Below are 25,619 nucleotides of genomic sequence, written 5' to 3' on the forward strand. Positions count from 1 at the left end.
TGAGCCAGTTGTGAAATACTAGTTTTTAAGCTGTCACGGATACTTAAATATTTGTTCTTGGCAATCTAGCCAAAATGGCCCATAGCTCTCATTTAAAACTTCTCTCACTTTCCAAAATCCTTCCTTCAGTTTGGTATCTGACTCTATTTTCTTCTCCTCTGTTCATGCTTGCAGATTAGTTGCGTTTCCTTACGTTTGCTCTATTGAGCATCATGGATAAGAATCATTCTTCCCACTTACTTGCTACACTACTTATTTGATAATTGGACATTCATTCATTTATACATGTGTTCAATAATTATGAACTTTTACTTTATTCCTTCAAGGAAATAAGACGGGATGAAAATAAATAAATAAAAGGGGTGCTTGGGTGGCTCAGTTGGTTAAGCGTCTGACTTTTTTGACTCAGGTCACGATCTCACTCAATTGTGAGATCAAGCCCTGCGTTGGGCTCCACACTGTCAGTTGGGATTCTCTCTCTCTCGCCTTCCCTCTCTCTCTGCTCCTCCCCTGATCACACTGTTTCTCAAAATAAACATTTTTTTTAAAAAGAAAATTAGACAAGAAATAAGATCTTATACTGTGTTCTTTTAAAATATCTAAGTCTCTTGTTAACTATCAAGTTTTCACTCCTCTCTTTTTATTTCTTTCGATTTATTTTCTCAAGAAAGAAGCACATTTGTGTAATAGAAGTTTTCACATCTCAATTTTACCCATTTCCACAGTGTCCTTGAATATGCTGTTATCCCCCATATTTATTGTAAATTCATAACTACCTATATAGCCTTCATTAAATTTGGTATGACACAAAGGGTCAGATTTTCCATTAGGGGCTGATGGTAGAGATGATCCAAATATGGTGAACATGACTATGGCAGTCCAAAATCCTATACAGAGCAATGAAAATCTTGGAATAGATTTTAGAGCAAGATAGGTTTTAGGGCAAAGCCACATGTATTTCAGAAAACATTTCATCTGTATTTTGGAAACAGTCCCAAGATAATTTGTGGCCCAAGCTGGCGATAGGTATATGGAAATGGATCTGAAGGGTGTAGGATCAAGGTGAAAAGAGTGTAAAGATGGATAAAGCCAAATGTATTGAGATAGACTCACTCAGCAGAAATTATGAATTCAATATTTTAGCCTAAGTGGCTAGGAATGGCTCAAACAGTTTGAAAGCTTGGATGACTGAAAGATGAACCCAAACGTGGCCCACACTAAATGAAGCTGAAATGCCAAGAACTTCTTAGTATGCTGTAGAGGAAGTTAACCCAAGATTTGAGATTATTGGGATTCTAAAGTATTTATTATGTAAGATCTGCTCATCCAAACCAGGAGGGTTCCAGAGAATATGCCTTTCACTAGAGCTGTGACAAATAATCATGTGTATAGCCCCAGCATCCTAGAAGAGCTGTGTTGAAGTTCTTCCCTACAAATAAGAAATTACATCAGAAGTTACTGTCATTGAACCGAAATGCCTAAATATAGTGTTAATAATTTGAATGCAGAATGACAGGTATGGACATTAATCAAATAGTCTGACTCACAGAGATCTTTGCCATTGACTAGTTGATTATGGTTCTCTAGAACCGATGTATGTAAGAGGTTGACTCAAGTCTTTCTTGATCTGAAAAAGGAGAAAAACTCCAGGCCTTGTGAGTACAAATCTGACTTGAATCCCTTGCACATCATGAATGGTCATGGATCCTTAACCATTCCCAGACTGGAACCAGTTCAGTCACCCATGGCACCTCTAATGATGGGAGAGACAGATCCCCAGGAAGAAACCCTACTACATTGCCAAAGAAATACACTGATAATCTTCCCGCCGGCCATCCTGAAAGGAACATTCAGTCATATACTATGGTAACTGTGTAGTAGATGAGGGACATAATCATCTTTTCAGAGATTCATGATCATTGGCTCTCAACTGACGATAATTCCCGGAGCTCCAAAGTCTCACTGGGGATCGCCAGTTAGAGAAGGAGTTTAGTAGGGTGACATGATCAATGAAGTTTTGTCTCAGGTGCACGGTTTCTTCTAAGAAATCCACTGTCATTTAAGAATCGTTGCTTTCCAGTGGGTAATCTATCATTTAACTCTGGTTACTTTCAAGACACTTCCTTTGTTTTAATTTTTACAAAAAAAAAATCTACAAATAGATGTGTGGTATCTTATTGATTTCCTATGTAAATTAATGTAGAACCACATTATTTTGTGACTCTTTCATGGCATACTAGGATGAGACTGGTTCTATTGTGGCAGTGTGAGGGCACTAACAAACGTGTCTTGCAACAAGTCACAAATTATTTTCAAAACACATTTTAATTCATTTTTTAAAAATACAAACTCAAAGATTTAACAACTCGGAAAATATAGAAAGATGTAAAAGGAAGTTCCAGTTTTTGCTTCACTTACCCAGTTTCTCTGAAACCAGGTAACACTCTTTTAAGTGTCTTTTGAACTCTTGTAAAAGATGGAGATAAGGGCGAGTAAAAATATTACAGTCCATTTTTTAATACTATTGCTCTTGAATTACTATCTCTTATTAATTACAAATACACTTTGAATATTATTCCATAACAATACATTTTGAACTCACCTGTTCTTTCACAAGCTCAACAAAAATTCCTTTGTATGGCTGGATCCTCTAGGATACTTTCACATAGCCAGCAAAACAGCCCTTTTTGGCTAGATATTTTAGTTGATGTGTTTAAAAAAACGCTGCAGTTTGTAATAGTTTTTAGGCTCCAAATCTCCTACGAGCAATATTTATCTGCTTGATCCTCCTAGAAGTTAAGCTTATAAGTCAAAGAGTAAGTACATCAGCTTTTTGATGGAATTTGACAGATTCTTCTCTTTCCTACAGGAAGCGTGATAGTTAAAGAGACATCTTATAAGAAAGAAAGTGGAATTGGCTAACTCTTCCCGAGGGTGGCAGGATGGACATGAGAAGAAGGCTGAGTCCCCAGAGGTTATTATAATCTCCTTCCTGTGTCAGCTCATGGCTACTAGTCACCAGCTTTGTTGTATAATACGATACTTTAATTTGTTTAAGCCAGGCTTCATTTTTTTTTTTTTTAGCGCTCAGCCATAACATGTCTTCTTTCAAACTTGCTACCCAAGGGATCTGTGAAAAACCAGGCATTTTTCAGGATTTATTGAGTATGCCAACATCCACCCAGATGTCCATCTCTGTGAATCAGCACAAACGGGCTGAGAATTGCATAACCAAGAGTTAGAAACTCTTGAATATTTAATACGAAAGAAGCATTCTCTAAGGAGAAATTTAAGCCCAGAGAAAGAAGACAATCTGTCCAATAAAATAAAAGAAAACAACGCATCAGAAGGAGAACGCTGTGAGCGGCTCGTCTCTCGGGGGGGGGTCTGGTGGAGGATCTTGGATTTCTGAAGGTAGAGGACGTGCCTGTGGTGCTTGTGGAGAAGAAGCACCATATAGGCGCTGGCCCAGCCCATGAGACTCAGAAACAAGAAATCCCGCAGGGCCATGAGGATGGGAAACGTCCACTTCATGACCTGGCTTCTTGGGAGGACGTAAGAGCAGCTATTTGCGTGGCTAGCTTGTGACCTGTTTAGGCGGCTCGTGTTTCTGACGTAGTAGAGTAAGTTCATGCTGACCAAGGAGTTGAGGACCCAGAAGAAGAGGCAGAGGGGAAGGATGTGCCTTGCGGATGCTGGCTTGAAGCCGGCAGGCACGGGGGCTCTGGGGCTGATGGTGGTGGCCTGGACCACGGCGAGGAAGCTGCTGGTGGAGATCGAAAGGCCCCGGGCCACCCTCTCCAGAAACACAAACGCTTTACAGCCCACGTCGCCCAGGACGTTTCTCACACCAAACATCGCTATTGTCTTCATCGTTACCTCGGACAAAAGTATCACGGTATTTGTAAAAGCCAAGTGGATGCTAAGAAGGTGTACAGATTTCGTCGCAGTGCCCGAAAAGAAAGCGCACATGTGCTTCACAAACACAGAGATGTTCCCCACGATGCCGGGTCCGGTGAGAAAGAGAAAAATTGTTGCCCGGATATTGTTCAAAACCATGTTTTTGCTTCAAGGGCAGAGAAATTTGAATCCGGCAAGAGCCTTTCGAAGAAAGCCGTGGGCCCAGGCGGATCTGCGAAGAAAAATGCACATCAGAGGGCTCCTCTGGTGCACAGAGGACAGTCACGGTGCATGTGACAGAGCAGATTTCTGTCTGAAGATCTCTCTTCCTTTCCCCGTGAGTGCTCCTGCCGGGTCGTTCTATGTGGCTTCGGATGCGATCCTGAGAATCAGAATACAGAATCTGAAGTAGCAATCAGGATTTTGTTGTCTCGCTCCACACCGGCGAAGACAAACTACGTGCTCCAGGGTTTATGTGTCCCCGATATGTTCGATCCCAGCGTGTGCTGAGCGGAACTAACATTTCCCCCAACCGGACGTCCCCCTGTGCTTTCCAGTTCCTCGCGTGACATCACCATCAGCCACCCCCAGGAAATCTGGGTCTTGCTCACCGCCCCACGTCCCCACACGAGAGCCTGAAAACCTCCCGTTGCATCAGTGTCTTTTCTAGCTCCCACATTCAGCCTGTCAATCTTTCCCAGGGCCCGTTAGGTTCAGCAGCCACGGCGAATCTCATTCTGACGAGGATAACAATTTCCTGGTGTGCCTCCCGATTCCAATCTTTATAGCTCTGATACACAGCCCCGAATACTTCCAGAGTTGTCTTTGAAAGCCCAGACTGAGTCTGTGACTTCACTGCTTGCAAGTTTTCACCGGGTTTTCCTAGTTTCAACATCAAATCAGACGGCGTAGCCTTTGGAGATGGGACCCCAACTTTTAAAGCCGGATCAGCCAGAGACGTGCAGACATGGTCCGTGGGCTGGACGAGCTCTGATCAGACCTGATGCAGTCTGGGCAGGCCCCAGGGGGGTGGGGGGGGGGGTGGGGGGACCTTGCAATGCTGCCCGGCAGGGGGGCAGGGGTCTGCACAGGAGGTCTGAGTCCCGCTGAGGACATGGAGGAGACCCCAGGGGAGGCCTGGGTCCCTTCAGGGCGTGTTACCGGCGCCCCGGAGGGGGCGGTTAGGAGAAGCCAGCTAACAAGGAACTGGGTGCTGTCCTGAGACAGGGGCGGTTTAGGAAGTAGGGACTCCCAGGGGTGGGCAGGGTAGCCAAGTGGGCTGGGACCGCTTCGGTAGGAAAAGAGGAAGCACAGCCACGAAGGGTGATGGCGCCAGTCACACTCGCTCAAGAGCCCTGGGGGAATCCGTGTTTGCAGGGAATTGAGCAGGTCAGCTGTCCCGCGGCTGTCCTCCCGCCCTGGTTAACAAGGGAACTGAGGCGCCTGCTGTCAGTCCCAGCCCGCCGGCCCCCTTCGCGCCTGGGTGAAAATGCACGCTCTCGCCCCCAACCTCTCCCACCTCCCTTTTCACCCAGAAGTGGCTAGAACACTGCTGACAGCTTCCCCAGACAACATAAACCAGGAGGTCTGACTGAACCGCGGGGCTTGCACGGGCCCTGTGTGCTTGGAAAGGCGGCCCACAGGCCTTCACCCCGCTCCCTACGCTCCCAGTCCTTAAGGGCTCGGACGACCGTGGCCCGGAAGGCCTCTGGCAGCACGAGCTGCATGAACCTAGGCTTGTGTCCGGGTTTGGCACCAGGAGGCCTCACGACCCGGGGACCTCGGTCGTGGCCTTTGGGCCCCCGCGTCTCCCCCCCCTCCCCCCGGACACGTGGGGAGACCGAGGCCTGCGCCACGTTGTCGGAGAAAGCGTGACAGGATCCCGACTGCCTCGCACCTCGTGAAATAAACGGCCCGCCTGATGGCAGGAACAGCACCTGAGCCAACCTTCTGGAGTCAGAACAGATTCACTGTTTAGTCAAAGCCCTGGAATCTGTTACAGTGACTGCACTCAGCACAGCTCAGTGCCCCGCCATGTCCTCATCAAATAGGTTCCCGTTTGGTTTTGCTTCTCTCGACCCAGAGTCTCCCAAGTTTGCAGCCTTCTTTTCATCTTCCCCAAATTTCAAAGCCCTGAGTCAGAGTTGGGACCGGTGTCTGTGTCACCCAATCAGCCCCTTCTCTTCGTTTCCGACCGAACCCTGGCAGAGGAGGGAGGGACGGTGTCCTCCCAGATTCGTTTTGGGAAATGTCGAAGGAAACGATTTTCACAGACACCTTTTCCCTTCAGACGGGTGCGTGGAGCCCCTTCTGGATCTAACACCTACCCGCCGAGCCAAGGAGGCGCATCCCTGTCGGCTCGTGTTCTCAACTGACAGATGAGATCAGCGCTTTCGGCTCCAGACCCCTAGGGTCCAATTGCAGGGGATTGCCTCGGGCCCCCACCTCACGACCCGGCAACCCGGCAACGAAGAAGTGGGATTTCGCCAACAGCCACTGCAACGGCCACCCTGGTGGCTGTTAAGAGGTGCCCCCGCAAGCCGGCGCCCAGGGGCGAAGCAGTATCCCGAATTAAGCCCGGTGTTTCCCCATCATTGTAAGATCCCACAGCAGTGTTTCCCTGTACCTCCCACCGTGGTCCTGAATAGTCTGCCTCAGCGCCTTGAACAAGCGTCATTGAATATTCTCTTCTTTCACATTACCTATAGGTGTACCAGGAACCTGCTAAAAATACTTATGTAACATGTGATGTACATGTGATAAAAAGCCTTTTGAGATAAGCACTGTTTTCGTCCCCAATTTTGAATGAGGACACGCAGGCACACATAGATTGCATAAGTTGCGGGGCACCTGGACGGCTCAGTCAGTTAAGTGTCTGACTCTTGATTTCCGCTCAGATCATGATCTCCCAGTTTGTGGGATCGAGCCCCGCATCTGGCTCCTTGCTGATAGCAAAGGAGCCTTCTTGGAACTCTCTCTCTCTCTCTCTCTCTGCTCCTCCCCTGATCTCTCTCTCTCTCAAAATACATAAATAAACTTTAAAAATGTCGCACACAAAAAGACTGCATACGTTGCCCACTGAGACTTCTAAGGGCAAAAGAAAAAATAGTAATTTTCGCTGGTGCAAAAGAGAGACCCAACCTTCCCTTCTCTTAAGAGTGTTTTCTTAAAAAAAAAAACATAAATTTTTCCTCAGCCCCTTTGAGATGTATGTAAATTTTTTTAAAAGCTAAATAAAAAGCTTACCAGTTTTGCAACCCAAGAATGTTTTTGTCAAGGACCTGTGAGCCACCTTTTGAAACATAAGCCTGAAAGAAGACAGTGCTCTTGTCACCCAGTTGCTACGGGACATTAGGAGCCCAACTTCTGGGAGGACCTTATCCCAAATTGCAAAACTGCGCCCTGTCATCAGAATTGAGAAATTTATTTATTTTCTCTTCAGATGAAGCCAATTCATTTACACAGCATCATCCAGATCACCAGGTGACTTTAGGACGCACTATGTGTGACAAATGGTGCTGGCCAGACTTCTCACTGGAGGGCAAGCTATCACTTATCTTGAGATAAGATGTATGTGATGGGTTGCACCTGCTTGGCTCTATTAAAAGTGAGCTTTTGTTTTCTCCCATCCAAGTACTAACCAGACCCAACCCTGCTTAGTTTGCGAGTAGCTTTTGTTTTCTGTTCCTGCAGTCTCTTTAGCGGATTGTCTGTGGTGCACAGCACATTATGGTTTCCTGCTTTCTCAATAATGAAATTGTTTTCCTTCCCTTTTACTTTTTATAGAGAAGTCTTGTGGTTGGCTGGAGATTTTGTTGCTAATTCTCTTTCTCCAACACCCATAGATAGTAAGTAGCTGAACCAAGGATTGAACCCAGGATTCTAACACAAGAGCACAAGCTCTTAACTCCCGCCATAGTTCCACTGGAGTCAGATGCTTAACTGACTGAGCCACCCAGGCGCCCTGGAAAATAAAGGCTTAAGAAGAGAACATCTTCAGGACCAAGGGCTTAATAGAGACTATAACAAAAATAAAGAGGGGTGCCTGGGTGGCTCAGTCAGCTAAGTGTTGGACTCTAGATTCAGCTCAGGTCATAAACTCATGGTTTGTAAGTTTGAGCCTTGCATCAGGCTCCATGCACACGGGCAATGTGGAGCCTGCTTCAGATTCTCTCTCTCTCTCTCTCTCTCTCTCTCTCTCTCTCTCTCTCTACCTCCCCCACCTTTCTAAGTAAATAAATAAATTTAAAAAAAAATAAAGACTTTTGCTCTGTGAAAGACTCTGCTGAGAAGATGGAAAGACATGCCTTAGACTGGGAGAAATATTTACGAAGTGTGTATCAAACAAAGGATTGTTCTAGAATGTAGAAATAACACTCAAAACTCAAAAGGGGAAAGATGAGCAATCCAATTATAAAATGTGCAAAAGGCATGAAATATTTCAGTGAAGAGGACGGACAGATGGAAAGCTAGCATGTGACGAGATGTGCAACGTCACCAGTTTCCAGAGAAATACACATTAAGATGAGATATGTCAGAGAAATGAAAGTGTACGTGCACAAACGCTCGTACACAAATGTTCACAGCCAGTTTGCCTTCGAATGGCGAAAAGCTGGAAACAACCTGGAAACAACCGGAATGCTACTCAATGGGTGAATGGTTACACAAAATGAGGTACATCCATACTATACAATAGTATTCAGCAATAAAATTAATTACCTGCAGCCCGTGGCTGGCTCACTCGGTGGAGCGTGGGACTCTTGATCTTGGGGTTGTAGCTTCGGGACCCCCGTGCTGGGTGTAGAGATTCCTTTTTTAAAACTCTTTTAAAAAATTAATTAACTATTGATGCAAGCAACAATTTAGATAGATCTCAAGGGTACTATACTGAGTGGAAAAAAAAACTCTAAAAGTCAATAATCCGTCATCTATCTATCCATCTACCCTTCCACAACTTTGTTTTGTACGTTTGAATAAGCAATGCATTTGCTAGGGTTTAAAGCTGCATCTATAAAGAAATAAAATAAACAATCCTCCCCCACCCCAGTCCCAAGCTACCCCTTCCCCCACTAACATCAACCTTTCACCTTTATCCCGTGGGCCCACCTGGAATTTCTTCATACAAACGGAACATACAAGTACAAACGTGTAACTCAAAAGGCCTGTGGTCGCCCCTTCTGCGCATGTTTACGTCCATCGCCCTGCCCCCCGCTGGTGAGTCCCGGGTGGCGCAGTTGGCTTGGCCCCCTGGCTGTGGCCCCCGGCCACGCCCACTCCGGCACCGCGAGCCCCAGGTGAGCTGAAGGTATTTGTTGTCTGTTGTGCCCACGTGGCCTCCCTTCTCCACACCCCCCCTTCTAACCCGGCACGTGGGATGCAGACCCCACCGTGTTCGTTGGATCGAGCCAGGTAGGGTGGGAAGGTCTGGGTTATCTCTAATAGCAGAGCTTAGAACAGCTTTTTTTGTAGTTACGGAGCCAAGAAACACTGGGGGAAAGGAAAAAAAAAAAGAGCAATTAGAACAGGGATGATGTGTCTGATACTGGCGATTTCCATAAGGGGCGGTCTCCTCTACCTACGCCTTGTATCAAGGAGTTCTCCCCGGTTTGGGCCAGAAAAGATCTTTCCTTTCTCAAATCGATGCAGTTTCTCATAAAGATGTATATAATTAACATCATTAAATGTTTCCTATATTATGTATTTCAAATAACATTGAAGATAGTGTAGCTTTGTTGTTCGATTTATCTGTTAAAGTGAGAGGTCTTGGGTTCAAGACCTTATGAGATTCAAGTTGTATTTAATGGGATTTTCTTTGCTCCTGCCTCCTTTCCACTCTGGCTCAGGTTCTCGCTCGCTTGCTTGCTTTCCTTCTTTCTTGACGAGTCTTCACTGCCTTCATTAGGTGATTCCACAAGGGACTTGCCAGCATTCAGATAATCAACAAGCTCAGTAGTGTCTCCAGGGGTCTCTCATAAGATGAATAAAAATGAGTGGTAGGTTAGGGCAGCGGTGTTCAAGTTCTGTTTGTGTTTCCCCTCTTCGATTCAATACTATTAGAATGTTTTTAAAAGTTCATAAAGCTAATGAACAAAATATGTATGTATGCCAGCGCTTTGTCTTGTTGATGTTTTTGTTTCATGCCTTCGGGTGTGTGTGCAGTGATATAATTCATTGTAGTTTTGATTTGCGGTTCCTTCAGGATTAATGATGTGGTGCACCTTTTCATACGTTTACTGGACGTTGAATACCATTTAGTGGAGGTGGCTGTTCAAGCCTCTGCCCATTTTTATTGGGTTGTTTATTTTTCTTTATTGACGTCTAAGAGTCTGCATATATTTGAATCTTTTGTCAGTTATGTGTATTGTGCATATCTTGTCCCAATCTGTGGTGCCTCTACTCAGCTTCTTAATGATGACTATTGATGGATAGAAAATCCTAATTTTAATATTGTCCAAATTATAATTCTTTTTAGGGTTAGCCTGTTTGACATCCTGTTCTTTAAAACAATATCTGTCTACTCTGTAGTCATAAAGATATTCTCTTACACTTTCTTCTAAAAGCTTTATTATTCTACATATTAAAATCTTTATTCCATCTCTGTTTGTTTGGGTTATGTAGGTTAGGAGGTCAGGTGCATTTTTCCATGTAGATATTTCAGAAACCCAACATAATTCACTTAAAGTCCATTTTTGACCCACTGCACTGAAGTGTTGCCCTTATAATAAATCAGATTATTATAAATATGTAGTCTGGTCATAGTCTCTTGTTCTATTGATCAGTTTTCTCATTCTAGTAGGTCCTTTATATTTTCACATAAACTTAAGCATACGAGTTTATACACACACACACACACACACACACACACATTTTGGAATATTAATCCAAATTGCACTGCAACTTAAAGAGTGATTATGGGGGGAGGGTGCCTGGGTGGCTCAGTTGGTTAAGCGTCCGACTCTTGATTTTGGCTCAGGGCATGATCTCATGGTTCGTAAGACTGAGCCCTGCGCCAGACTCTACCCTGCCTGCTTGGGATTCTCTCTCTCCCTCTCTCTCTCTGCCCCACCCCCCCTTCTCAAAATAAATAAATAAACTTAAAAAATTAAAAAAAATTTGGGAGAATTGACACCTTAAACATACTGAGTTTTACTTTCCACGAACGTAGGATTCTTATTTATTTATGTAGCTTTAATGTATCAATGTTTCATAGTTTTCAGTGGAGAAATCGCATAAGTGATTTGCTTGTTTTCTCTTATATATTTGATGTTTAAATTTTTAGTAAAATTTTCAATTATGTATTGCTAATAGGTAGAAGGCAATTCTTTTTCTATTGATCTTCAATTTATTGAACTTGCTAGTTCCACTTTTTCATTCTTCCCTGTTTCCTACACACACAATTTTATTAATGGTGAGTAAAAAAAATTTTACTTATTTCATTCCATTTTCTTTTCTCTTCTCCTCGTTTTTTTGTTTTGTTTTGTTTTGTTTTTACCTTCTCATAGGGTCTAGAGTCTCCAGAACAATGCTGAGGAGAAATGATGATAATAAATATCTGCCTCATTCCCAACCTTGGAGATAAGCATTTAAAATTTCCATATTGAATATGACGTTAACTGTGGTTTTCCTGTAGCTAATCTCTATCAATTTAAGAAACTTACTTTCCTTTATAATTTCCCTGAGAAGTTTTATTTATATTTTTCATAACTGGGTGTTGATTTTTGTCAAGTGTGTTTATGGCTCTACTAAAACGAATGCATGCTTTCTTTGTCCTTTGATGTCTTTATGAGATTCATTATTTTCCTCGGTTTATTGAATATTAATCCCTTCTTGTATCTCGGGAATAAATTACACCGGAGCATAATATATTACCCTTTTTATGTATTGTTGGGTTCTGTTTGCCAATATTTTGTTTACAATTGCTGCATTTATATTCATAAGCAATGTTAACCTATGATTTTGTTACCTTGCAATGTCCTTTCTCAGATTTTTGTATCAAAGTTGTGCTGGTCCCTTCAAATGAGTTTGGAGGTATTCCTGGGATTTTGCTGATGGCCAAATAACTCCCTCGTTTAACTCTATGTAGGCTGGAAGTTGGCCTAGGATGTTTCCATCCAATCTTTTCTCCTCTGTCCTTCACTCAGAATCATACTTGCATCTTGTTTGGATGGCTCTTGGGCCTCCCGGGCTCCCTCCACATTTTCTCTCACAGTCTGTTTGCCCTGGCAACTTCCCTGGATATTTAATTTGGTCTTGGTGTTTGCTTCTCGGAAAACCCAGGCCAGCACACTATTTTTATAATACGCTTCTAGTTCAGGCTGCACAGAATTTTTGCCATGCAAAAAATTTCACTACATCATCTACCTGTAGCTACTAACAGAATCAGTATAGAAAGCAGGTTTCCCCACATCTCAGCGGGCACTCCGGCGGGGAGGCTGGTGGGAGGCCCTGCTGATCAGCACAAAGGGGCTGAGACTGGCGTAACCGAGCGTTAGAAATAGTTTCATATTTAACACCGTGCGGTCATTGGTCAGGAAGGAGCCGATGCAGAAGGAGAAAATGAAGTCCGCCCAATAAAAGAGAAGGAAACAGGCCATGAGGAGGAGGGCACTCCGCGTAGCTCTCGTCTCCGGGCTGGAATTTCTCTGGGATCTGGAGCTCCGCAGGTGGAGCACACTCTGGCGATGCTTGCACAGACGGAAAGCCATGTACCCGCTGCTCCAGCCCATGAGGCTCTGGGAGATGATGTCCCGCAACGCCATGAGAGTCAGGAAGAGCCACCTGACGGTCAGCCCGGAGGGCAGCATATGGCAATAGGGGTGGGAGCCAGACGGTGTGATCCCGGACCCGTTGGTGCTCTGGGCGGCTGTGATGTAGGAGAGCAAGTTGGAGCTTATCAGGGAATTCAAGATCCAGAAGAGGAGGAGAGAGGGGAGCACTTGCCACGCGGTGCGGGGCTTGAGCTTTCTCCACGAGGAGGTCCTGGGGCTGATGGTGAGGGCCTGGACCACGCTGAGGAGGCAGGTGGTGCACATTGAGAGGCCACGGGCCACTCTCCCCAGATAAAACACGGTTTTGCAACTGGCACTATCTAGAAAGTTACTGACATGAAAAGCTGCTGTTATATCGAAAATGCCTCTGGCACAAAGTGTCATGGTATTGGTAAAAGCCAGGTGGACGAGGAGAAGGTCTGTGGGCTTTTTCTTAGGACCCATGACAAAAACGTACACATGGCTCGCAAACAAAAAGAAGTTTCCCGCACAGCCAGGTCCAGTAAGAGAAAGCAAGATTGTTCCCCGGATGAAGTCAATCCAGTTTATCTTCCACCTCATGGACAGTACAGGAAAAACCTTTTGAGGAAAACAAACAATTGAGGACGGCAAAGACAAACGTGTTTTACGGCTGTGGCCTCTCTCCGGTTGCCTGAAGGGGACAGAGAAGCGGAAATACCGCAGTGTGTGCGTGGTCCTGCCTATGCGTTCTGCTCAATCCACGCTTTCTCTGCCCTTTATGCTTCTGCAGCAGCATTTGATTTGTAGAAGGGATGACTGTGAAATCTGCATGTCCCACATCACACAGGGTCCACCCGATTCCCGTAACTTTACCTTCTGAACGCTCCACCTGTCCGTGCGCGTGCGACAGTGTTCCCCCGGACGTCCCGCTCTAGGTCACGTGTTCCCCAACCCGCGGTCAGTGTTCCCCCGGACGTCCCGCTCTAGGTCACGTGTTCCCCAACCCGCGGTCAATTCCTGCTTTGTGACGCTGCGTTTCACCGTCCCTCAAGTCCGATATCCAGCCAGCTTCATGTTGTAGGGCGCATTGTGGGTCCTCCCCACCCACTCTGGTAGCCTGTGCCTTCGTGACTCTACTGCTATGAGCCCTGGCTGGAAACAGTTGACCTTGTCTGGAGAATTGCCTCTGGCAAGAGAAAGCAACCCCTACCAGGAGGGTACACACGCCCCCCACCCCCGTCCGGGCCTTATTCAGAGAACCTAGGCTGGTTACCGCCTGCGGGAAGGAGCTCGGCCACCTCCACATGTGGGGTGCTCCGGTAGGCAGATTCATTCCGCGGTCTCGTAGGCTGGACGTGGCTGATACGTTCTGATGACTAAGACCACATCTGGAACTTGTTTTCACCTGTTCACCCCTCCTTTATCTTCACTTCCTCCAACCCCCACCCCCCACCCCTGCAATAAACCCTGTGAACAGAATTAAACTTTCAGAATCTGCTTTGAGGAAATCCAGTTATGGCTAATGTCGTACTGATTATGTTTCTTTTTTTTTTTAATTTTTTAAATTTAAATTCCAATTAGTTAACCTAAGTGTAGTCTTGGCTTCAGGAATAGAACCCGGTGATTCATCTCTTACATATGACACCCAGGGCTCATCCCAACAAGAGCCCTCCTCAATGCCCGTCCCCCAGTTAGCCCATCCCCCCACTCACCCTGCTCCAGCAACCCTCAGTTTGTTCTCTGTATTTAAGAGTCTCTTATGGTTTGCCTCCCCCTCTGTTTTAATCTTATTTTTCCTTCTCTTCCCCTACGTTCATCTGTTGAGTTTCTCAAATTTCACATATGAGTTAAATCACATGGAATCTGTCTTTCTCTGACTTATTTTGCTTAGCATAATACCCTCCAGGTACATCCACGTTGTTGCAAAAAGCAAGATTTAAATCTTTTTCATTGCTGAGGAGTATTCCATTGTGTGTGTGTGTGTGTGTGTGTGTGTGTATGTGTATATATACACACCACGTCTTCTTTATCCATTCATCAGTAGCTGGACATTTGGGCTCTTTCCATAATTTAGCTATTGTTGATAGCGCTGTTGTAAACATTGGGGTGCATGTGCCCCTTTGAACCAGCATTTGTGTATCCTTTGGATAAATACCTAATAGTGCAATTACTGAGTTGTAGGGTAATTTTATTTTTAACTTTTTGGGGAACCTCCATACTGTTTTCCAGAGTGGCTGCATCAGCTTGCATTCCCACCAACAGTGCAAGAGTGTTCTCCCCTTTCTCCACATCCTTGCCAACATCTGTTGTTTCCTGAGTTGTTAATTTTAGTGATTCTGACTGGCTTGAGGTAATATCTCATTGTGGTTTTGATTTGTATTTCCCTGATGATGAGTGATGTTGAGCATCTTTTCATGTGTCTGCTGGCCCTCTGGATGTCTTTTTTGGAAAAGTGTCTATTCATGTTTTTGTACACTTCTTCACTGGATTATTTGGTTTTAGGTGTTGAGCTGGGTAAGTTCTTTACAGATTTTGGATACTAACGCTTTATCTGATATGTCGTTTGCAAATATCGTCTCCCATTCCGTCCGTCGCCTTTTAGTTTTTGTTGATTGCTTCCTTCCTTGTGCAGAAGCTTTTTATCTTGACGAAGTCCTAATTGTTCACTTTTGCTTTTATTTCCCTTGCCTCCAGCGACACGTCCAGTAAGAAGTTGCTTGGCCGGGCCAAAGACATTGCTGCCTGTTTTCTCCTGCAGGATTTTGATGGTTTCCTGTATCACATTTAGGTCTTTTATCCATTTTGAATTTATTTTTGTGTAACGTAACATTTGTCTAACCTGACCATTTTCTCCATCAGAAATGCTACCCTGGTATCTCATACTGTGGCTAGTATATTTTCCTAGCTCCTGACTCTTCCCTAAAAATAGGATTTTCCCTATTCATTTTGTGCCAGTTGAGATTTCAAATCAGAAGTCTGTTTCTTTGAATCTCTATCTTGCAGTCCCTTGATGGTTTTGCATTTAGTCCAAGCTCAATTGCCTTCTCTTGATCTGTGCAAAGCCACCTGCTTGGCATCCTTGCTTTTGGATCCATCTTGTAGGAAACTGCTAGCGTACATTTAACTCCTGCAAACAAACTGAATCTTGGCACTTATCTGACCCACAAGAATATGCACAAAGTCCCTGTGCCTCACCTGCTACCACCCTTCTTATCTCTCACTCCTGTCTGTTCATCAGAAACCAGCTGCTATGGACTGAATGTTTGTGTCCCCCACAATTCAACATAAGAATGTGATGTGATGTGATGTGATGTGATGTGATGTGATGTGATGTGTTATTAGGAAAGGTAGGGGGACTTGGGAGTTGATTAGGTTTAGATGAGGTCATAACAATGGACAGGATTAATGCCCTTGTACCAGCATTCTTTAGATTTGTAAAATTATGAATACATTTCAAAATTTCTAGAAGAATATCTTTTTTAAATTAAATTAAATATTAAAAAATTTAAGTCAACATATCTAAATATCTTTTCGTTTCTCTGTAAAAGAAGCCCAAAGTAGATAAAACTGTATTTAGTAATTACTGTTGGAATATTTTGTCTTGTTTGGAAACGATCTAGCTTTCTAATGGATTTCACTTAATTTACCATTTAACCTAATCTAGCAAACTTTTAAAGTTTTAGGTTACCAAAAAGACTTAGAAAAATCAAGTGGACATAAATGTTACTGGAAGGCTTACTTATAAAAATTTATCTTCCATTTACTTGCTTTTAAAAGTTATATGTAGATTACGTGCAAAAACCTCACTAAACATTAGGCAAAATCAGCCATTATCTTAAGCTATCACATTCTGTTTGTTGTTCACAGGTCTCCTGGGAGACATGAACTTACTTAGCTAGTAAACTCAGAATAAAATTTTTACATTTAATGTCAACAATTCTAAAGACACGTCTGTTTTAAAGAAACCATCAGCCTTAAACTAGCTTTTTAAAATGGTAGTTTATTTTTTATTTTCATTTCTTGAGGTAGAGAGAGAGAACAAGCAGGAGAGTGGGGCAGAGGGAAAGAGAGAATCCGGAGCAGGCTCCACATTGTGCCTGACTCGGAGCTCGATCTTGAGACCGTGAGATCGTGACCTGAGCCGAAATCAAGAGTCGGACGCTTAACGGACTAGGCCACCCAGGTGCCCCTAAACTAGCTTTTATATCAAGTATTTTATTAGATCACGTGTACTTGCATAGCATTTGGGTTAGTTTCTACCTTTCTGAGTTTTAGAATGCCCAATTTTTATGAGCACCTGACTTTAAATCAACTAAATAGAGCTCTTTTACAAATCAATTTTAGCAATACCATTCAGGGATAGAAAAATATCTCACATAGACAACAACGGTCCTACCATCATTGGATTGCTTAATATTGAAAGGAAAAAGAGGCATCTGCCCGAGTTGAGATCAAAGAATACAGAACAATAGGAAACAAAACTAGCATTGCCTTCATTATTCCAACCATAAGATTTACACTGTTAAGGTATCAGCGTTTTCAAGATTTATTTCCTTTATAAGCCTGAGACCCAAGTGCTGTGCCCGGCTCAGCGGTGGGAAATGATAAAAGAAGGATCCCCGAGGCTGCATTTAAACCCTGGGCGTGCACCCCAATCTGGCTGTGTCTAGCTCTATGATTTGGGGAGCCCGGGTCTTCTCTCTCTTATGTAGTACTTGCTAAATGGTTCAGTAATTGGCGACTCACGGCTATAACAAGTATAACACTGTAGCAAATAAATAGGATGAAACCATGGATATGTTGAAGCGTTTGGTCAGGACCTGGGACACGTTCATAAGGCGCATCTCGGTTCACGTTAGTGACCCGGTTTTGCTTCCAGGCGCTGCTCCCCTTTCCCTCACTCTTTGTGACCATCCCCACTCTGCTCCCCTGATCTCTCCTTCCCAGGCCGGCCCGTCCATTTCTACCTCCCACCTGACTGACCTGCCCAGTCTCCCGGAGACCGGGGCCTGACTCCCCCCGCGGCTTACCCGGCCTCGTTGATCCGGGACGCACACTCGTGCCCGGACTCACACCCTCTAGCTTTGCGGTCCGCCGCTCCGACCTTCAAACCCTGGTTCCTCCGCTCTCCCTCTACATGTTACGTGACCTCCCTAGGACCCCACGACCCCCATCTGTAAAATGGGACCGATGCTTTGTATCGGACTGGTCTGTTGGGAGGACGGAGTGAGCGTCACTGCCTGGAAACTACTAAAAAGCAATTCCCTAAAAGACAACCATTAGTGTCAACGTGCGCTTTCCCTCCACCCTTTGTGTCAGTGTCTCAGCAATTCTAGAGTCTACTGTGTTAGCTTTTGAAGCTACTGTGCTGTTTAAAAGAAAAATGCAGAATACATGTGACAACACTTGGAATTCTAAATCTTAGTAGAGCAGGCAAGCGTGCCCAGTGCCGAAAAGGCAGAACTAACGGGCACAGAGCCCCTCTGCCGGGAGGGGACGTGCACACGAGCTGAGAGAAAACTCCAGAGAGTCCGTGCGTGCGCACACCCGGGTGAGCCGCCCTGGGCGTCCATCTGACGCCCCCCCCCCCCCCACGTGAGGAAAGGGCAGCTTCGGGCACAGCGTGGACCCCCGGGCTCACCTCCTGTGCAGCACAGAGAAGCCGCGTCTCCCGATGGGCTGGGAGGTGGCCAGCTGTCCTCCCCCTGGGTCCCGGCCGCTCCTGCCGCACAACCGACCCAGCAGAGCGGCTCCGACTCTCCTCTCCTCTCCTGCCTGCCCGGCCCCGCCCTGCCCCCCAAAGGCCTGTGTCCAAAGCCAAGGCCGGCGGCCACCCACCTCGTCAGTTGCACGGGGCCCTGCTCGGGGAGAGGGTGTTCTGGCCGCAGCGCCAGCCGGGCCCTGTTATACCTCCCCGGGTCCCCGTGCCCCTGGCTCAGGCGCTGAGGTCACGATGTCAGTGTCAAGGGCTCCTTGTGCACCAGGTGGGTCCCCGGGGCCCACTTCTCCCCTCTCCCTGATGCTCTGTAATTTGCGGAGCCGGGAACCGTCCTCACGCAATTAGAGTAAACGCACTGCAGGCTGAGCGCTGGTGCAGCTGGGGCCCTGGGGGGGGGGGGCTCGGGGTCCCCAGACTTCATTAGGGCCTCCTGCCACCCCTACCCCCGCCCCACTGGCCGCCACAGCTCAGGAACAGACACCTGAGAATCACAAGTGCTCACTTCGTGAATAGTTTAAACTGCAGCCACACTGATAACTGAAGATCACTGAGGGGCAGCGTCAGAATCCCCACTACCCCCTCCCCCACCTCGTGATAGACGGGGTCCAGAAGGGAGCAGGAGGGGGACTCCTGGGGTGCTGGCTTCCTGATCTGGGGGCTGGTCGTGGGCTCTGGGTCAGTCCACACAGCTCACTGAGGTGCTCCCTTCTGAGTGGGTTCATTTCTTTTTCGAGTTTGCCTCCAAATGGCGTCTGTGGCCCAGAAGGTCAGGTCCTGCGGTCATGGCCCAGACCCGGGTCTGAGTGGGATGAGCGTACCCCCTACCCAGAGTTGTTCCGGGTCCCTGGTGCCACTTACAGAGATGGCTCCTTTCTAGCTGGTCCATCCAAGCAGGGGAGGGAAGCTGATGTGACATTCACCCCCGCCTCGCGGCACAGACGGGCTTACATAGTCCTTCTCCGCAGGACCTGGCTGTGAAGGAAGGCCCGGGACTGACAGGTGCTGGCTGGGCCCCGGGGTGAGCTGGGTTCCTGTCAGCCGGGTGAGGTGGGGGTTAGTGGAAGGAGGGGAGAGGTGAGGGCGCAGAGGACACTGTGGGTTTTCCATCCCTTCAGGGAGGACAACCCTGGGAGCACCTACTGTCCTGCCGGGCGCTGCTGATGATGCACGCTTCGCTCGCTTACGTTGCTTTTCATCTCACTTGCACGGCTTTTATTCAGCCCTTCGAGTCCCTTAGTGTAACCTTTGTGCTCCCTCCAAAGTGGGGTGCGCGTGAGTGTCTGAGTGTCTTCTCGCGGGCCGTGTCTGCTGTTCACAGAGCTCCCGTCGGCACAAGGATGCAGACGGGAGGCACTGTATGGAGGAGACGCCAGATTGCTGCGATTTCCGCTCGGCGCCTGTGAAGAGAGGCACATGGTAATGAATTATGCATCAGAGTACTTTATACAAGTTATTTGACCTTCATGAAAATGGGAGAAATAAGTTGGATGCTGAGGCCAGAGGGCTTAAATAACTCCCAGAGGGCAGCCAGTAGGACTCCTACCCAGATCTCTCCTAACTCATGCTCGTCCAAAAGCCCCCTAAGTGGGGCGCCTGGGTGGCTCAGTCAGTTGAGCGTCCGACTTCGGCTCAGGTCGTGATCTCGCGGTCTGTGAGTTCGAGCCCCACATCGGGCTCTGTGCCGACAGCTTGAGCCCGGAGCCTGCTTCCGATTCTGTGTCTCCCTCTCTCTCGGCCCCTCCCCCGCCCACGCTCTGTCTCTTTCTCTCTGTCTCTCAAAAAATAAATGTTAAAAAAATTTTTTTTTTAAAAAGCCCCCTAAGTAAGGAAAACAGCAAGCTACAGACTGGTAAACCATATCTACAACCAACTATGCTGAATCGGTATTCAGAATATATATGAAGCCTTGCTAAAATAAACAGGAAAAACACAAAAGAAAACATGGGGGCGGGGAGGAAGAGCCATTCTGCAGAAGAGTAAAAACCTGAATGGAATATATAAAGATGAGGACACACTCAGGCTCAGTAGTTTTATGGTGATGTAAATTAAAACCACACAAAAAAATAATATTTTTCCTCAAATTTAAAGGGACCGAAGACCAAGTGTTAGTGAGCATGTGGGACACTGGGGATTTAGGGCTGGTGGCTTGTTGATTGGAACATCTGTGGAAATAGTTTGGAATTATTCCTTTTTTAATGTTCATTTATTTTTGACAGAGAGAGGGACAGAGCATGAGCGCGGGAGGGGCAGAGAGAGGGGGAGACACAGAACCCGAAGCAGGCTCCAGGCTCTGAGCTGTCAGCATAGAGCCCGACGTAGGGCTCGAACTCACGAACCATGAGATCATGGCCTGAGCCGAAGTCGGACGCTTAACCGACTGAGCCACCCAGGCACCCCTGGAATTATTAACCAGGAAGTTTGAATAACTCATGGCCTATGACTCAGCTGTTAAACGACCACTGCCATATCTCACTGTTACCAGATACCTTACTACTCTACGACGTATACCTTAGAATACTAGTTTTTGAAGTGTGGTCCTGACGTGGGGTTCAGAGATCTGAGCGTCACTTGGGAACTAGTTAGAGATGAAAATTCTACGGCCCGTCCCAGACCTACTGAGTCCGAAACTCTTGGGAGTGTTTCCCAATGATTTGTGTTTTAACAGGCCGTCCAGGGAACGCTGAGGCACTCGGTACTTTGAGAGCCACTTCTGTAGGGTGCGTCTGGCACGTTTGTGCAGGACACAAGGCAATTAGTAGAGTTGCTTTTAGCGCAAATGAATAACAACCAACAAGAACTAGAAATAACTTAAATCTAAGTCGGTAAGAGAATGAATAAAGACGTAGTGATACATTCGTACAACTGAATATTTGACAGCACTGGGTATAATGAATTGCGCCTACAACCACAAGACGAACAAGCGGGAGAAAGGTAAGTTAAGGTACAATTTTAATAGAGTTTCAAACAAGGGAAACTCCATGTGTATTGTTTTGGGATCCGTGCATATGTAATAAATGAAAATAAGCAGGGAAATATTATGCTTTACCTTTTGATATTTATTTCTAACCTACCTATATTTTTCAGAAAATACAGTTTTAACTATACTGTTAAAATATTTTTTGAGACCTTAGGGCCCTGTAATGTTTTGCACACCTTTTTTTTTATGTTTATTTAGTTTTGAGAGAGAGAGAGAGAGAGAGAGAGACAAGGAGTGAGTGGGGAAGGGCAGAGAGACAGGGAGACACAGAATCCGAAGCAGGCTCCAGGCTCTGAGCTGTCAGCACAGAGCCCAACGTGGGGCTTGAACTCACGGACCTCGAGATCATGCCCTGAGCGAAAGTCGGATGCCCAACGGACTGAGCCATCCAGGCGCCCCTACACCATCTTAATAATACATATTCTCTTTAATTTTAGGATGTAAGAGTCTAAATATATTTTAAATTATTAATTATGTTGTTCTAAATGTACTAATTTCTGGTCTTATTTACCTATCAATAAGTGAAAAAGGTATGTTGAAATTTTATAGTGGTGAATATGTAAATTTCTCCCTGTGGTTCTATCACTTCTGTTTTCTATATTTTAAGATTATTTTAATAACTATATACAGTTGGGAATTCTTTTATTATATGATTTGGAACTTTTATCACTATATGGAAACCCTCTCTGGTCAGCAGGAATGCTCTCTTGCCTTCATTGTTTTGTGTCGTATTGATATAGGTTCTCTTACATTCTTACTATTTTCATTAGTCAAGGTATCTTCTTCCACAATTTTACTCTTAACCTGATCTGACACTATGTGTTGGATAGGTCTCTTAAAGAGGGAAAAGAGCAGTATTTGATATCTAATTTCCCCTAATGCAATGATCATAGGCAGCAAAGAACAACGTTTTGATCTACGGCCTCTGGAATTACTTTCCCTGAGTTTGATGTCAGCTTCCGCCAACGGCCAGCTCTGAGACCTTGGGAAAGTGATTTACTGACTCGTTGCTTTCTCAGGAATAAATCAATGAGAGCTAATTAAATTGTTTAATATTTGCGAAACATATAAACGTTTGATGTTTCGAAGAGTAAAATCTCTCCCAGACTGAGAGAATCAAAGTCAGCTCATGCTGAAAAAGAGAAGAGCACTCCTCAGGCTCCGAGGACGCGTACAGGCAAATCAGGCTGCAAAGTGTACAGGCAGGACCGTTTCGTCCAAGGTCACAGAGCAGCTGAACAACACTGTAAACGCCCCCTCCTGAAATGCCTACTACTTTCATACCAGTGATGCCCCAAACCAGTTTTTTAAATTTTTTTTAATGTTTATTTATCTTAGAGAGAGAGAGAGAGAGAGAGAGAGAGAGAGAGGCAGAGCGTGAGTGGGGGAGGAGCAGAGAGAGAGGGAGACGCGGCATCCGAAGCAGGCTCCAGGCTCTGAGCGGTCAGCACAGAGCCCCACGTGGGGCTCGAACTCATGAACAGTGAGATCACGGCCTGCACAGAGCCCCACATGGGGCTCGAACTCATGAACAGTGAGATCACGGCCTGCGTGGAAGTCAGCCGCCTAACCGAGGGAGCCACCCAGGCGCCCCACCCCAAAGCACTTTTGATATATCTGTTTGTTACTGGGGATCCCCCATTGCTAACCCACCTTAGATTCACGACTGCACCCAATTCTTACTTAATGCTGGCTTCTCCGAATTGCTAATCCCATCTCAGAAACATGAACTGATCCTGCTTCCCCGAGCCCCTGCTCGGACTCCTTTAGCTGAAACCCAAACCTGCCCAGAGATCCTTCCCACATGAGAGACCATCCCATGGTTGGGCATTAACATGTTGTTATGGTATGTACTGATCTACTTGGATTTGTATCAGTCAAACATTTCTTTGATTTGTACTTTTCCCGTATTTGTGTTTATCATTCCTTCTGCTCTGTCTTTTCTTCTTTCATTTCCCCTGTTATTCTACTCTTCTTTTCCTCCACCCATCCACGTGGTATACATTTTGTTCAGTTTTTTTTTTTTTGCGTGCTTATTACTGAAATGTCATCTCGCATGGTCGACTTTACAGAGCCTGAAGTCACGGTACTCCATAAGGTTCCCTAAGCATTACAACACTTTAAAACACTGGAAATCTAATTGCTTCTTTCTGCTAAACTATTCCTATCCAGTACTTTAATTCCCATCTTTTCAGTCAAAAAGGAGACATTATTTATCTGATTCACCATCATCTTATACTGGCAATATTTGCTTATGTTTATCTATTTAACAGTTTCTTTTCCATTTTTTTTTTACTTACACTTTAGCTCTCCTAGGTTTTTTTTTTTTTTAATAATTCCTCAAGTATGAACTTGAAGATTCCTTAATAAATCTTTCTTAGTGGCAGTATCGCCCTATTTTACTTCATCTCACATTATATTTATTTTATCCTTATATGTGAGAGACACATTTACTTTGTATAACCCTGCCAGTTGACAGCATTTTTTTTCCCCCAACAGTGTCAAAATATATCTTCTCACTTCAGACTTTTGAGAAATCTATGCCAATCTGCACATCCTTTCCTCAGAAATCTTTTTTTCTGGCTGCTTTAAAAATCTTTTCACTTCTGGGCTATGAATTGCCCTACGATGTGTCTGATGCGATCACTTTCTGTTTAACTCGCTAAGAATCTGTATTTGTGGGCTCCTAACTTCTCTAGCTTCTGAAAAATTATCAGTCATGTCCCTTCCCCCTCCCTTAAATCAGTGGTGTTTAGCCAGAATTCTCAGCCCCCACGGAGAGGTACTCAATTTTTTCTGGTTATCTTCAAGTGCACAGGAGGTAGATGTGCTAATAAATGTTTGCTTGTTTCCTCTTGTTTATCTTGTTTTCTCTTGTTTGTCTGGACGTCTTCCACGACAGATGTCTTAGCTTGGATCTCAGAGAGGTGGAAGGAAACTCACCTCCCCACTAAAACACAGCGTGCATAGGAGGAGCGTGGTGACTCCTGTCCTCTCCAGATCATGCTTGTGACGCAGGCAGAAAACAGAATCTCCATCCCAGCCACCCTTTGTTAGATCCCTGTGTATAAAGGACACCGCGAGAAAGAAAGGAAAGAGACTTCTATGTGTCCAGGAGCCGGTACCCATTCTGATTCACAGCCTTGGAACTTAGGGGAGGCGAGGAGGGGGCCAGAAAAATGGGAAAGGCTGGAGACAGAAGCCTGGCTGTTGTTCATTTTCCCGCGGCACAACCTTCCTATTAATACAATTAAGCCTCATTAAGACTCAGAACATTTCTGAGCCACACACTTGTAATTGTGGAGGGAGACGCACAGCTATACTTCAGGGACCGAGATTCCGCCGAGGGTTTTCTCCGCCCGAGCGGGCTGACAACTTTGGAAATTGAGGTCTCGGTTACGATGTATGTTTGCCAAGAGCTCCTCAAACCTAGAGGGTACAAATATGGCTTCGCGGGTTCACCTGCCAGAAGGACCGACCTAGAACTTGACCACACAGCGGGTGCCGGGTGAGCACAGCCGACCGGTTCCTCCAGTTCGCCCCGCGCCCTGCAGAGTCCCCCTCGGTGGCAGAGACGTCGCTTCCCTCTGCGACCAAGTGAGGGAGCTCCCGAGAGGGCTCCGGGAGCCTGACCGCCCTGACCCGGACCTTTCCCAGGTACGTGCCGGGGCCAGAAAGCGGATGGGGCCGCTTTCGGCAAAGGTGCCTCCAGACGCGTTTGGGTTCGGGGTCTGGTACCACAAGACACTCCGCGGTGGGCCCCCACATCGGGCTCCCGCTTTCTTTTAGCCAGAAAGCAAGCAGGTGTGAGGGTAGTTCGGGTTTCCAGGAACAACTCTTTCTTCGGTCTCCACGCTCACCCGTGTTACGACTCTGTCGGCCCCGTCAGCGTTTACAACATCTGTACCCGCGTCTGGTGCATCTGTGTTCGGCGGCTGGGCCGGCCTTGTCTCGGCCAGTGTGCTGCTAATCCCCAAGTGCATGCGTTTCACTGCGAGCTTATCTTCCCGCCTGCACCCTGCGGCCTCCCCGTCTATCATACGTTCTACCGCAGGTGTATGTCAGCTTCGCCCCTGGGCTTGCGGGGACACCTCTTAACAGCCACGAGGGTGGCCGTTGCAGTGGCTGTTGGCGAAATCCCACTTCTTCGTTGCCGGGTTGCCGGGTCGTGAGGTGGGGGCCCGAGGCAATCCCCTGCAATTGGACCCTAGGGGTCTGGAGCCGAAAGCGCTGATCTCATCTGTCAGTTGAGAACACGAGCCGACAGGGATGCCCCTCCTTGGCTCAGCGGGTA

The 25,619-nt window shown here is 46.0% G+C and overlaps 2 protein-coding genes and 1 long non-coding RNA gene across 3 annotated transcripts; 1 reads left to right on the forward strand and 2 right to left on the reverse strand.

Annotated features, from left to right (window-relative positions):
* Positions 1 to 3,151: 3,151 nt before the first annotated feature.
* LOC109252567 (putative vomeronasal receptor-like protein 4) lies at positions 3,152 to 3,940 on the reverse strand. The gene is made up of 2 exons (XM_053905321.1): positions 3,357 to 3,940; positions 3,152 to 3,195 (listed from the first exon to the last, which is right to left on the reverse strand). Exons 1-2 carry the CDS (start codon positions 3,871 to 3,873, stop codon positions 3,152 to 3,154), a joined length of 561 nt encoding a protein of 186 aa, XP_053761296.1. The 5' UTR covers positions 3,874 to 3,940.
* Positions 3,941 to 9,005: 5,065 nt separating this feature from the next.
* Positions 9,006 to 11,675, forward strand: LOC128777809 (uncharacterized). The gene is made up of 2 exons (XR_008423131.1): positions 9,006 to 9,194; positions 11,403 to 11,675. It is a non-coding gene; the product is annotated as an uncharacterized LOC128777809 (long non-coding RNA).
* A 633-nt stretch (positions 11,676 to 12,308) lies between these two features.
* On the reverse strand, positions 12,309 to 13,229 carry LOC109252565 (putative vomeronasal receptor-like protein 4). The gene has a single exon (XM_053905371.1). The coding sequence runs from the start codon at positions 13,227 to 13,229 to the stop codon at positions 12,309 to 12,311; it is 921 nt and encodes a 306-aa protein (XP_053761346.1).
* Positions 13,230 to 25,619: the final 12,390 nt, after the last annotated feature.

The sequence above is a fragment of the Panthera pardus genome, unplaced genomic scaffold (assembly GCF_024362965.1).
Source record: "Panthera pardus isolate Hobbes unplaced genomic scaffold, ASM2436296v1 HiC_scaffold_17, whole genome shotgun sequence".
Classification (NCBI taxonomy): Eukaryota; Metazoa; Chordata; class Mammalia; order Carnivora; family Felidae; genus Panthera; species Panthera pardus.